Source organism: Poecilia reticulata, linkage group LG12, assembly GCF_000633615.1.
Source record: "Poecilia reticulata strain Guanapo linkage group LG12, Guppy_female_1.0+MT, whole genome shotgun sequence".
Lineage (NCBI taxonomy): Eukaryota > Metazoa > Chordata > Actinopteri > Cyprinodontiformes > Poeciliidae > Poecilia > Poecilia reticulata.
In genome coordinates, this window is record NC_024342.1 from 8,997,185 (window position 1) to 9,011,334 (window position 14,150).

The 14,150-nt window shown below is 40.7% G+C and overlaps 1 protein-coding gene across 4 annotated transcripts; it reads right to left on the reverse strand.

Annotated features, from left to right (window-relative positions):
• Positions 1–976: 976 nt before the first annotated feature.
• On the reverse strand, positions 977–12,605 carry camsap1a (calmodulin regulated spectrin-associated protein 1a). Of its 4 annotated transcripts, XM_017307844.1 has the most exons (18): positions 12,300–12,605; positions 11,521–11,682; positions 11,348–11,428; positions 10,697–10,729; positions 9,630–9,771; positions 8,729–8,868; positions 7,981–8,077; positions 7,697–7,823; positions 7,212–7,294; positions 6,698–6,782; positions 4,347–6,564; positions 3,509–3,645; positions 3,184–3,392; positions 2,981–3,043; positions 2,581–2,668; positions 2,365–2,486; positions 1,747–1,865; positions 977–1,639 (listed from the first exon to the last, which is right to left on the reverse strand). In XM_017307844.1, the coding sequence occupies exons 1-18, from the start codon at positions 12,588–12,590 to the stop codon at positions 1,349–1,351; spliced, it is 4,488 nt and encodes a 1,495-aa protein (XP_017163333.1). In that variant the 5' UTR covers positions 12,591–12,605; the 3' UTR covers positions 977–1,348. The 4 variants fall into 4 exon arrangements, with proteins under 4 accessions (XP_017163333.1, XP_017163334.1, XP_017163335.1 ...); XM_017307845.1 differs by lacking the exon at positions 10,697–10,729; XM_017307846.1 differs by lacking the exon at positions 2,981–3,043.
• Between the last annotated feature and the right edge of the window lie 1,545 nt (positions 12,606–14,150).

Below are 14,150 nucleotides of genomic sequence, written 5' to 3' on the forward strand. Positions count from 1 at the left end.
ATTATGACGGCACAGGGGCATACTTAAAGGGTTATGAATAGTTTGTCAAGGCACTTTATGTTCTTCACTGTGATTTGACTTCTCCCTTCTTTCTGCTGTTTTGATTGTGTCACTTGTACATTATCGAAGAGATATATCCCTCACAAACACAACCATTACTACTATTACATGTAATTAAGATTGAATAGGTATTACTAGACTCAGACCGAGAGATCTGTATCAAAGAATAGACACACATTTTTCTGTTTTTATAAGGAACTGATACAATCTGGTCCAATTTTAGCAAGAAAAATGTACCCAGTTGCACTTTATTATAGATCCTCAAAATAAATAAACACAAAATATATAACTAAAATCAGACATATCTCTTTAACGTAATAAACTTTAAAATAGTGCCTAGGTTTCTTTTTTTTTTTTTTTTAGTAAACAGAACTTGTACATAAATGTACAGAAAATACTGTTCAAAAATGTACAAAATGCAGCAAACAAATATATCAAGTATAGTGCAGGTTTTTTTCCAAACAGTATACCAATACTGACAACTGGTTATTAGCAGGTAATGGCTGTGCCATGTAATAACATGTAATAACAACATATGAGCAGCAAACAGCTTAGTGACATAACTTAGTTGTTTTGATTAATGGATTATTTAGTTAATGAATTGTCACACACAAATGGCATAGCTTAATGAAGCCCAAAAAATACTTCATGTGTAGGATGAATAGTAGAATGTTTCCCTTACTGTGGAACCAATATTCCCAGTTCTGTTCTCGTTTGACAACAGAAAACAGGTCCAAAATTAAAATAAAAAGAAATAAATTAATAGTTAAGATTTAAAGCATAATGATCAGAACGATGAACCCTATCCCACCAATCATTCACACCTGCAAACACACTAAACTGGACCACCATTTATCCCGTACATACACTCAAAGTACCTTCAAAGTTCCTTCTTTATAAAAGCAGATGCAGTCTCGCGGATTCTCAGTAGATTTTTTTATTTTGCTTTTTTTTAATGCAAAGCTGAGCCAGCAAACTTTGACGACTTGCCTGGGTCCATCACAGCCTGCCGTAAGCTGCACTTTGTGTCGGTGGCATGTTTGGAGATTCAGCGGGATAAGACTTGGTGACTTTGTGTTATGATGAAATTAAATTATCGAAGTGTGTGACATGCATAAGAACCAGGTAATAAAATGAAAACAGCGAGTAGAGTGAGTTGGTACTCACACTGCCACAGACCATCTAGCTCTCTCTCTCTCTCTCTAATCTCGTCAGTCTTCTCCAAGATGTTTGGGTCCTGCCCAACGGTAGCTTATTAAACACAGACAGTAAAGTGTGCAAGTCCCACTCATTTTCTGCGAGCGCTCCCTGGTCTCTTGATCTGCCACAGTTGATTGTGCATGGTCAGAGCGTCCACGCTAACGGACACGGTCTTGGCGGGGATCACGGTGAACTGCTTGCGGTCTGAGTTGTACTTGTACAGCTTGTCGATCATCTTTTGAGTGATGACGCGCGGGCCGATGCCCATGTACTTGACAATCACCTCGGTGTCTGGTGAGTATGTGTAAATGGCGCGGAACTGACACCCGCCATCGCGGAAGAGGATGAACAGGTGGTTGGATTCACACTTTTCCAACTCCTGGGAAACACAAACAAGAGTTTCAGTCTGGGAACGCAACGAAATGCATGAAGATTGCAAAAGTTTTAGGTGTGCAGCTTGGACTGATTCCAGGAGATTTCACTGACCTCAAGGGTGATATTTTTCTGGACCTCGTTAACTTTTCCAGCCAGGCAGCAGTGGGCGATGGCATTGATGATGATTGGCTTATTGGATTTTGAGCTGGGCTCCTTGAAGAGTTTAGGACCTTTAAGAAACAAAATGTTATTTTATATATTTTTTAAAAGTTTGTGCTTCTAAATGTCCTCAGACATTTGATTTCAATGTAAACTTTTGTGTCTGTAGCTGATAAACTGGGACCAAAATATTGAGAAACAGTGACTGCTGTTTTTGTAATGCTAGCTGTGCTAATTTGGCAAATTGCTAAGTAAAAATCTTAAAGTCAGATTACGACACGCGTAATTATTTTTGTAGTTTTTGAAAATTGCTCTTCTTTCTCATTTTGTTCCATCAACTCATCATCATTGGGACAAAAAGCTTCACTGAGAGTACATTTAAATCTTTCATTCACTGTGACCTTATGTACCACCTAATGTCCAATCAACATGTAAGAGGGATATTGGATGGTGCTCATAGCAACCAAATCTCTCGCTAGTAGAATCACTGGTAATTAATAATTACTTTCCAGGAATCTCATGCGTCTTTTCTTTTACTTGTCCGTATAATCCTTCTGGATTTCTGCTCACCGTTGTACTCCACTGAAGTGACGGATGAGGCTATGGAGCCGTTCTCCCAGTCCCGATCCATGTTCCTGCTGGAAGCTCTGCTCAACATGGGGAACGAATCCACAGAGCACACAGATGCAGCCCTTGTTGACATGTTAAACACAAGTCAATCGGATAAGCACAAGGATACGCAAGGTTCACAATCTGATCAGTGAATTTTCAAGCACAAGTTCTCACCTGTTTGAGTCTGCCCCGCCAGAGATGACGCTGTCTGCATCCGTTGCGAGGGAAAGTGTTGATCCACGATGACTGAAGCTTAAGTCAGCTAAAAAGAGGGAGAGAAGGTAGCATCAGTGTATTTTACAGTTCACATTTGATTGGCCCCATTCTGATCCTAAACTAAGGAACAGTTAGAACAAGTAGTCACTTTGATACAGCAGATAAGATGCACCAAATATTATTCATTAAAAAGTATCGACAAAACATAGACATCAAACAAAGAACAATGAGCACATATAGCATATATACATATATGAACATATAGTTTAAATAGTGTGGTTTTTTGTTTTGTCCATTTTTGCTTAATAAGCTGTACGTGCTTGTTGGACATGATGCAGAGCAGGTTAGAGACATTCACCTCCCCTGCTGGCTGCTCCTGACCTCCGGTTTTTCATTAACATAGACACCTTCAGAGAATCACCTGCGTGACACACATGCACACATTTACAGGGGGACACAGCAAGCACACAGGACACTAAAGCCAACCAAGTCATAATTAAACAAACATCTAAACAAATCAAGACAACACAGAACATGCTGTAAGCCCCACGATGGTCTTACGTGTGGTGGATCCTTTGGGGAGGCTGCTGGAATATCCGCGGTGCATTGATTTGGGTCTGTTTCCGCGGGGTTTGGTCTTGGTGCGAGGCTTGACCAGACCCTGCTCTTCCATGAGAGCTTCCTGCTTCCGCCGCAGATACTCCTGTTTAATAAGCTCTCGACGGGCCTTCTCCTCCTCCTTACGAATGCGGTCCTCCTCCGCCTTACGCCTTGAATAAACATCGCAACAGTTAAGGCTTCCTATTTTATTTAAATTTTTTCGTGAAAACAATCCAAGTGCAAGCTACGTTATTTTTTTTGTGCATGAGTCTGGGCCAGAACGTACCGTGCCTCGTCACGTTTGATCTCGCTCTCTGCTTCTTGCTGCTGTTTCCGGAGTCTCGCCTCCTCAGCTTTGCGCTGCTGTTTGAGGAGGAAGGCAGCACGGCGTTTTGCCATTTCATCCTCTGCCTTCTCATCATCCTGAAAAATTTGAAATACAGCGCTGTGCCTTGAGAAGTTATCTTTTTTCCCTTGACCCTTTCCCCATTTTATCATGTTACAAAGACCAATGATTCATGTGATAGAACAATATAAAATAGCTCTGGAAGTGGAAGGAAAATGACACAGTTTTAGCAATTGTTTAAGTATAAAAATTGTAAAAGTGTGATGTGCATTTGTATTCAGTGCCCTTCTGTCTATATATCCACTGTACTTAAAATTTAGTGCAACTAACAGACTTCAGATGTGAGTTAATAAGGCATTTGCTTCGTGTAATTTATTTTCAGCATAAAATCATCTATATCTGTTGGCCTAGTCAAAGGCCATGGCCTAAATTAAGAATGCAAAGAACAATTAAGTCTCCTCTCTCTAGATGTGCAGGCATGCTCCAAAACACTTATAATTAAGTACGCCTCTACCCAGTACTAACTCATGGTAACTAAATATAAATGCACACAACTCATTCAAAGTTTATTTATGAAAACCTCGTTTCCTATTCTTTCTACATCACATGCATTACATGTGATGGTTTACCACAATAATCCTAATGCTTGTTTGTAGTTACAAATGAACAAATAGTAAAAAGACTATTTTTACTATAGTCTTTTTACTCGTCTGTGAAGACGAGGCTCTTTACATGTCATTGCTCCAGACCCGCAAAAGCAACAACCTTTTGGATTTACCTTAAAGAAGAAGCCCAGCCCTCCTTTCTGCTCTCCTTCTGCTGTGCCGTCTGTGATATCTGCACCGCCGTCCTCCACTGGATCCTTGAGCTCTGACAGGTCGACCTCGATCAGCTGACTCTTGACCCTGCCGCTCTCATCGATGTCGACGTTCTGTTTGCTGCAGTTGGTGGCTTGTTCCTCCTCTTGCCGTGCATCCTGTGATGCAGATTCAGACGTCTTGGTAACAACTGCCGGGTCTTGCGATTTCAGTTTGTCTGACAACTGCACATCTCTGTCCCCGTTGCTTTCATGGACTCTGAAGGTAGAGTTCCTCTGAACCCTCTGAACTTCAGCTGTCTCCAGTTCTCCATCGTTACGTCCTCTCGAAGAAGTGTCACTACCTGGGATTGGGTCAGTGGACTTGGTTAGGACAGACTTGTTATTTGCTTTATTTTGTTTGCGTTCTGCCGCTTTGCTGCGCTGGCTGGAGCTGAGTTTGGGGGGACGGCGAAAAGGCACCAAACTGCTGCCGCCAATATCTACGAAGTGAACTGCAAAGGATCTTGAGTCTGAGGTAGAGGATGCTGTTTGGGGTGTGTTGGGGTCTATCCCAGAGTCTGTGCTTTTCTCTGTTTGTGCATGGTCTGGTGGTGAGGCAACACTTTGCTTCATTAGAAAATCTTGCTGAAGGGAAAGCTGCAGCATCTGTTGCTGGATGGAGCTTATGGCTTGATTGAGCAGGTCTATTGAGTTTGAACATTCGTTGAAATCCGGTTCAGCGCTATTATCCTGGGTAAGGGTGTTCCAGCTGTTGTCTCTGGTCATTGTCCACCCATCTGTTTGACTTTTCAGGGAATCGAGACAGGAATCGTCTTTACAAGCTTGGGTCTTTGCTTTCCTCCTCTCTGCAGCTGTTGATCCAGAAGAGTCAAGGGAGTGTCTCACAGGTAAAGGAAGTGTGTCGCTCTTCCCTCCACCCATTTTAACAATGTTCAAAAATGCAGCTTTTCCAAGCTTCAGTCTCTGCTTAGCATTCAGGGCTTCCATCTTCTTCTTCTGATATTCTATTGCACGCCTCTGTTCTTCCAGCTGCATGTGAAGCTGTAGCAGCTGCGAAGGCACAACCGGACCAGCCGTTACATTCTTCCCTATCATGGTGCTAGTCTCCTTCGCCTGCCACTGAGGGGGAACCTCAGAACCATCCGGCGTAGTCTTTTGGGAGCTGCTCGTACTTGAGCATCCATCACGAAGGCCAAGTTTAAGCAGCTTTCTCTCTGCAAAGCTGGTCATCTTGATCCCTGCGCTGCCCGAAGCACTGCAGCTGCTTGCCCACGACACAGTGCTGGGACAAGGACTTGAACGTCCGCTTGCGTCTTCCTTATCCTCATGCTCGCTTACCTTCAAGTCTTCTCGAAGCTTTGCTGATTCAATTTCTCCGTCTCCAAATCCAGCTATGTAGCCCTCGACTAAACGATTCCCCCTCAGCGTCTTCTCCAGCTCTGTCTGATCGTCCTCATCATCTTCCTCGAGGTCTGCAATATCTGAATCAGAGTCATGCCCTGCCTCTGTGGTGTGTGGAGTCTTCTCTGGTTCGGCAGCCAGGTGAAGAAAAAAGCCTGGATGCTCTGAGCTACCAACTGGCCCGTCAGTATGGGGTCTGGAAGAACTGAGAACTGAATCAACCACACAGTGTTTCTTTTTTGAGGAGAAAGGGATATTTTCAGTTCTTGTTTTGGCAGCCACCGCCCTGCTGCGACTCTCCCCACTTTCCTCCTGCTTGTTCAGTGATATACCCTTCTCCTTGGCTGGCTTAGGGATAGTTGGCATCAAAGGCTCCAGATAGTAGCCGTCTGTCTGACGGTCGAGAGCAAAGGGGCTCGCATCGTGACGGAAAACATCGGAAGCCCTGGCGGACGATGTTAGTTTCTGCGCTTCCAGCTCATCCTGCTCCATGTCGCTGCCGATTCGGTGTCGAGGAAAAGCAGATGGGTGAATAACAGAAACCAGTTCCTCCTCCTCGATTTCTTCCTCTTCGTCTTCTATGCGCATGTGACTGAGCAAACTTTGGCCACTGAGTCGGTGCTGAGGCAGACTGGACCCCAGCATGTGTTTTGGGGTTATGCTCATAATGTTTGAGGCCAGGCTGTCCTTGCTTATGGTGCGAACGAGGCTAAGGCTGTCTGCATTGTCCTCCTTGGCAAAATGCACAGCATACGGCACTGGTTGTGACACAGGTCTAACAGAGAAGAGGGACACCATGAGTTTTACAGGCAACTGTCGAACAATTGAATTTGTACACCCACCTCTACTGCTGCCACAAACGGAGAACTGCTTTTATCAGATGTAAACAGAAGTAATCATAACCTCACCTTGTCCTTCTTTCTGGCCACGCCACTATTGAGTCCTGGCGTTGTCCATCTGTTCGTGCCATTGAGTCTGGCCTTTTCCTCAAGTCTGAGAGGAGCAAATATCAATCGTATTCAAGGAATTATTTGACAAATCTGCAAAATCTATAGCAAATCATTTTAAATTTAAAGTCTGGGATCTTCAAACAAACTCACACCACTTTTCATACAAGTAATAACTAGTTAGCAGTAAATACAAACGAACAGAAGAAAGACACGTTGAAGACTATCGGGTTCTCACGACCCGTTTTTATTCTCACTCAGGAGCAAAACCAAGATGCAGTTCCTCCATGAAATATTATGACCACCAGAATTTTTTACGAGTTTATCACCTTGCAACCAAAAACTTTTATATACTTCAACAGGGTTGTATGAGAAGGATCAATGCTAAGTAGCGGACAATTGTAGGAAAGATACAGTACTTGTTCCCAAGAGTCTACAATTATTAGAATATGTGCACCAATACGATTTGTACTACCTGAAGTGCTCTTCTCAACCACGTTTTGTTGTCTCTGTCTCAGTGGCAGTAATGAATGAGATGGACTAGAGGTTGATGTGGCGCTGAGAAAGAAAAACAGAGAAAATCAGTATTAGATTAAAATTATTTAAAATACAAGTTGTCTTAAACACATTTCTGTAGCCATAATCCTACTAATGCAACATCTGCTTACAAACAGACTTTTGGTAGAGTTGTATTTATCATTGTATTAATGTCCTGGATAGTAGTAAAGTTGCTTAGTTATGTAGTGTGCCTATAAAAAGCACTACTGAATATGTATATTATGTATACAGTACAAATTTGAAAGCCTATTTTTTAGCAATAAATTAAAGACATCACAATTTAGACAAGAACACGTAAACATCCAAATGGACTGGTTCTAGTAGAAATTCCACAGAATCTCAAAAAAATCCACAAAATGATGCTAAAAAATATTTTTGATTTAAGCATTTTTGGCTTAATACCTTTGGTCCTTTGTGGAGGTTGTGGTCAAGATGTCCACTGTGTTTGATGAGGGCATGAAGCTTCGTTTAGTGACATTTGAGACGGGTACGTAGGACCGAGAATTCTTGGGCTGCAGCAGTGCTCTCACTAAAAAGTAACACACAAGGGAAAAAGAAACAAGAAACCACAAACAGCAGTCAGAATTAATAACAAAAATAAAAGAGAATGCTTCGTCTTGCTTTAATCTAAATTAATTTAGCTACATAAGCTCAAGTAAATGTATTATGTAAAAAAAATATTTTACCATCTTTGACATCCTGAAGGTCTCTGGGACGTACAAAGTCAGGCTTCATATTCTCAAACCACCAGAAAAGCTCAGCAATGAAGACCATAACATTGTTCTGAGTGACAAAAAACATACAACGTGACTAATGTTAAGAGATACACATGGCTAGGAGTCTCACAGTCTCTATCTTTAAATGAAGCTGTTCATTTTTTGTTGAAGACAGAGACAAACCAAACTTGTGCTCATTACTCAAGACTTTCATCAATATCAGATCAGTGGATCTGTGGACATTGTAATAAGCAAAAAATAACTGCGAAGCATGTTCTATGGTGATAAACAGTTTATAGGGAGAGCAGCAAAGTCTTAAGTAGACATATTTTATATCTGAAAACTAAATATTTCTATCACTACATCTACGATTTGCATCCTTATTACATTACATAGCTGAAAATGACTGCATCCATCCATTTTCTATGAGACCATAGAGAGGGAGGCAGCTATTCCCAGAAGTCAAGGAATTAAAAGTGGGAAATATCCTGTGTTTTTGTCAATCTGTCAAAGTGCAACACAGAGATGCACAGCACATACAACAATGTGCACATACACAAACCTAAAGCTAATGTAAAGTGGCCAGTCAATCTAATGAGTCCACAGTTTTCTATGGAAAACATAGAAACTATAAACTGGAAGGACTCAGTTAGGACTCAGCAGTGCCAACATCTGTGTGTCAGTGCAGCCCAAAACCAAAGAAACCTTTTCTATTTACCTTCAACACAGGTGGCGAGTAGAGCAGATCCTCCGTGTTCAGGAAGAAGCACTCGTTCAAATACTCATTAGAAAACTCCTTCAGCAGCTGGATGTTGTACATGCTGTCTGCTATGGAGGGAACGTCCTTCAAGCAGATATCTGCACCCAACACAACAATAATTGTTAATATCAAATGGCCTAGTTTTTTAAGACAGCGTTTCTTTTTTTATTTCAGACATTAGCATTTTGGAAGATGCCCTTATGTTATATGCTGTGGGATTCATCATCCTGAGTTTTTTTGGGCTAGGGTTTTCTTTTGTGTTTGGATTTTGAAAAATTTCTTATGCTTTGTGTTCAATAGCTCTTAGCATATTCAGTTAATTTCCTTGTGTTCATTATTGCTAGTGTGTGGGTGTGAAATTTGCTACTGAGGGAAGATATTAGCTATAAATGAACTATAAGATCAAAGTAGAGGAAGAGAAAAAAAATTACTAAGATATTTATAAGGAAACTGTTCTGTACGAGCATAATGGATGTTTATTAGGTGTTCTACAACACAAAGCTCTTGCACTTCTGTGTCTGATTTCCTATCAACTCTTAATCATTTCATTTTTATTTTAAATTAATGATGGCATATTTTACAGCGACTCTTATCTCACATGGCGTGATGACGCCTCTGCTAATAAACAAATTAGTTTATCACTACTCATATCAAAAGAACTAAAATAACAAAAAATATATATGTGATAGGTTTAAAAGATAAATTGTAATAACCTCTAATCAGTGTCAGCAGAACATCAGCAAAAAATCTGATTGATGGATCTACTTTATTCTTAAGGGAAGATTTTAAATCTTGTGTCTAATCAAGAAAAGAAAAACTATTAAAAAAATAATAATAAAAATAAAACAACCTCTCTAACCTTCGAGTTTAACGACTTCTGGGCAATAGAAGTGGATCACAGCAAGCAGGGCTGTGCCGTCGCTCACATCCTTCAGTATGTCTTCCACCAAGGGGAAGTGCTGAAGAGTGCGACCTGAAAGATGATCTCTGCGGTACCGCACCTACGGAGCAGGACAGCATCCACGTTTACAAAATGAACACGAGCTTATTTGATCAAACAGAAAACCACATACACACTTGTCACACACAGACACAATACGCCTGACTTTGTGAATACTCCTCTGCCTCACTTTAACATGCATACCGTGCAGCAGATGTCCGAAAGTGGTTCTGCCTACTTTATGGCATAATTACATTGTATCAAATCAGCTGCCTTGTGTATCTGTCATTTTAGTGTCTGCCTTCGCCTATAGGAGCTGGCATGACATCAGCAGTATTAAGTTATAACGACGAATTGCTGAAAACAACATTTAGGGTTAATGGAGACAAAAGGGAGAGACATTTAAGGTTAAAGTGAAACACAAAGGGGTCAGTGATGAGTACGTTACCACACGAGAGAACTCCACAGGCTCCAATAAACAATGGGCCAGAGCATGCCATAAATCAGGCTGGTGAGGGAAGACAGAAATAATTTGGTGGACATTAACAATGGAATGAAACATGCAGTGAGCGGACATGTGGAGTCATCTGAAACTGTGCTTTATGCATGCTGCTTGACAGTATCGATGTGCTTAAAGTGAACTGAAGTTCCTCTCTGTGAGAATATTTTAACAGGAGACAGATGACTGTAGAAGGAATAGCTACAGAGTTTCAAAATGAAAGCTAACCAACAGGGAAAGCAGTTTCATACGTTGGTTGTTTCCTGTTTTGCCACTAGGTGGCACTAGGTATTTCTCCCTGTGCATACTACGGTGTTTCTATGATGAGGCGTTTCATTCATTACGTTTTCTTCTTCTTCTTAACTCTCTTCAAAGTTTATTTTAACGTAACTTTCCTAGCATGTGTCCAAGTGTGAAACATACGTACACAACTGCATTCAACTCTGACACACATACAAACACGAGGATAGCAAACGTTTACACTCACAGGTACAAGCTTCCAGTACCATTTGGAGGGAGACTAGTTTCCGAGAGGGACACAGGGAGGAAGGTTAATGAGACACAAACGGGGAGAGCAGCAGACAAGTAAAAGGTCAGATACAGGGACACCGAATCAGAATTACCTCCTGCTAGACAGGAGATAGGTCTGATAGGAATGGATATGGAAAAGAGTTAGACTGAAACATATCACAAACAATGTCATTTTTAAGCACAATTAACAACAAATATTGCATCAATTCTCAACAAACTAGAAAAACAATGCATAACTTAATTAATTTCTGCAGTTCAAAACTCTGTAATAGTTCAAGTTTATGACAGATTTCACGTGTTTCTGGCAATTATCACCAGCAGCTAATCTCAAATTCAGCTTCACTTGTATGTGCCTGCAAGTTAGCTGAAAGTATTTTATAGAAAATGGCTAAGTGTGGCATGTGGGATTTTGTCATAAAGAAACACACAAGAAAAACAGAATAAAGAAACAACAGGGGGATCACACACTGACACAAGTGTCCACAAACCGGCAATGACAGTTCACAAGGTCAACAAGACCATTGTAGTCAACAAGCATAGCTACATTTAAATACACACCAAGCCTTTTAAGCGCTTCAGTGAGATGGAAGCACAGAGAATCGTGTACCTTGTGGTGGCTCGGTGACTCCAGAAAGTGCTGCTTCACTTTACACTCTTTTTCTGTCAGTTCCCTCATTTTTGTGGTAATCTAATGTAAAAAAGAAAAGAAAAAAACTGTGTAAATTGATATAATTTAAAGCACTCAAAAATAAAATCAGAACAGATCTGAGTGATTAAAACCTTGTTAATCCAAAGGATCATAGCCTCTTCCAGGTCGTAAGGAAGCTCTTTGGAGGCACTGATGTTTGAAAAGCGTTTGACACACGACACCACCTTCTCTATGCTGATCATTTTCACTGTGTGGGCCATCATCAGAGCATCAATGAGGTGGATGTGGGCACTCTGGGAAAAGAAAGAGATTTGGAATTAGTTTTACTCTATGATTATTGAGAATATGAAGTAGAATGACAAGGAATAACAGAATTTCCATTTGTTTCAACTTCTAATGGCTGCCTCAGACTCTTAAGTTCCTCTATTAGAGGACAAACACATCCATTTACTGAGCAAACATTATTCTCAGGGTTTGTTTCTCAACCAGCTTTAGATGATTATGTGTTTTCACAACTGGAGATAAAACTAGCATCTCCGTGGAAAGGATTCCCATTAAATGAGCTTGTTGCACATTGTGCCTCATAAATATTCTTGCGCAGACTCTAAATCCGACAAAACTGTCACGTTAGATATTAAATTATTTACTGCAACATTCTAAGCTTGTATTTGTATAATGAAAGCAGCTAAAAGCCAATTGAGACATTTTAACATTCAGTTTCTCCCCAGGCCTCCTACTTTAGTGCTGGACTTCTCTCAGTCATGGATTAAAACATGTCTGGACAAGTTAGGGTTATAAAACGAATTCTAAAATGCTCATAATCTAATTCAGACACGTCAGGCCATTTTCTTAGGTTTGTTGTAGCTGTCACAGCTTTTCGTTGTTGCAGCTTTCAGAAGGAGGCACTGACCATTTTAATGGGAGACGAGCTGAGGTCCATGTCAGACACTGGTGTGCCGTTGATCTCCAGGACATAGATCCCTTTTCTGGACAGGGCCTGGATGACAGACTGGTGGCTTTGGAGGTAGGCGGCCTGTTCAGTGGGAAGGATGAGCCCGCACACACGGCTGTAGAGCTCTCCAGACAGCAGTAGGTGGATGAGGGGGGGCTTGATGTGCTCCTGCTCATACTGGTCGGTATAGAATGGGTCTCGAAGATCTGAAGGGATGTGATCTGGAAAACAGTCGCAATGACGTGACATTTGAATTTCTCGTGTTTTTACTGCCTCCCTTATCACCATCAATCATGCAACTTTTTTTTTTTCTTGACACGTGTTTACTAGTTGCTCATGTTACATAACCACAAAGCTTTCAGTGCACAGACTATCGAGGTATTAGACTGTCTGAAGGGGGAAAAAAAACACAATCCTAGGACAAACTGAACAACATGTCAGCTAGGCATGCTGTGAACCAGAGGCTTTAAGTCAATGAGTTAACGGATTTAGAGGTGATGTTTTCCTGCTTGAGGTCACAGACGTGGTGGAAGTTATTTTTATATGCCTCTGACTTGTTAATCCAGATTTAAAGCCTGCAGGACTCTCACATTTAGCTTCCAGCATGTTCGGTGCTGACGCAGACAGGTGGTGGCAAGAACAGGGTTGTTTTATGTTTTTATCTATTTACATTGCAAAGGAATAGAAACAAACTCACTTCTGTTATTAAAGATTCATTTGATTTACCCAGTAGATCAGATGACATGACCAATAGGACTCTCATTCAATGTTAAATTTAAAGTTTCAATAATTGTTAATAGAAAACCAGAAAAAAACAGTAACCTTTTTTTCTATCATGTTTTTCAGCACGTCAAAGAGCTTGAGAGTTTTCATTTTTGCATAAATTAAATAAAGAACATGTTGTAATTGCTATTTTCATTTTTAGACTTTGAACACCAGCAGACCAACTGCTTTCTTTTCACATTGAGCAGGAGGTGAATTCCACTGCAAATAAAATTAGAGAGAATGCTTCATAAATTGAGACTTACTAGATTTTACTGCTCTTATTTGATCAGCTTTAGATCCAACCTAAGTGAAATGTATAGGTAAAGGATACAATCCAAAGTCTTATGAAACATTTTTGTAGATAAGAGGTCTCCAAAGTTAACTTCTTGTGCTGCAACATATACCAGAAAAAATATTGGTCAATTTCAAAAAATAAAGCAAAGAATAAAGCAAATAAAAAAGCTTAAAGAGGGCAATAACTGTTATTAGAACTTTAAAATAGGATGAAAAGGGGGTTCACAAAGTGATGCAATTCTCATTTTTTGCACCACATTCACAATGATTGCACTAAATACATGGCAATGCAATCACTCCAAAAAATGCTTTTGTAATATTCCGTTTGTTTCGTTTAACCAAAAGCCTAACCATGAACAAGCTTGGCAAATAAGATTTGGCTCTGTCTGAATAAATTGGATAAAATTGGGTGATACAAAACACACAAACTAAATAACCAAAATAAATAACCAAAAGAGGGCAGAGCCTTTTGAAAAGTAAATAAACAGCAAGACTGGATCTGAACAGCAGAACTCTGTGAAGACTCAGCTGTGCGTTTCACAGCCTGCTGCGTGCTTCACATGGTCTACACCATAATTTCTTCCTCACTCAGTGCTGAAGTCAGTATGTGTGCGTGATCATCCGAGATCATGTATGAAACTGCTCTTTGCACACTACATCAGGTCGGATTAAATCTCTCTAGTTTTGCTCCCGCTCCTCCTAAACACGCACCACTCTCTGTCCTGACTCTCCCTCGGCCTCAGCTGCCTT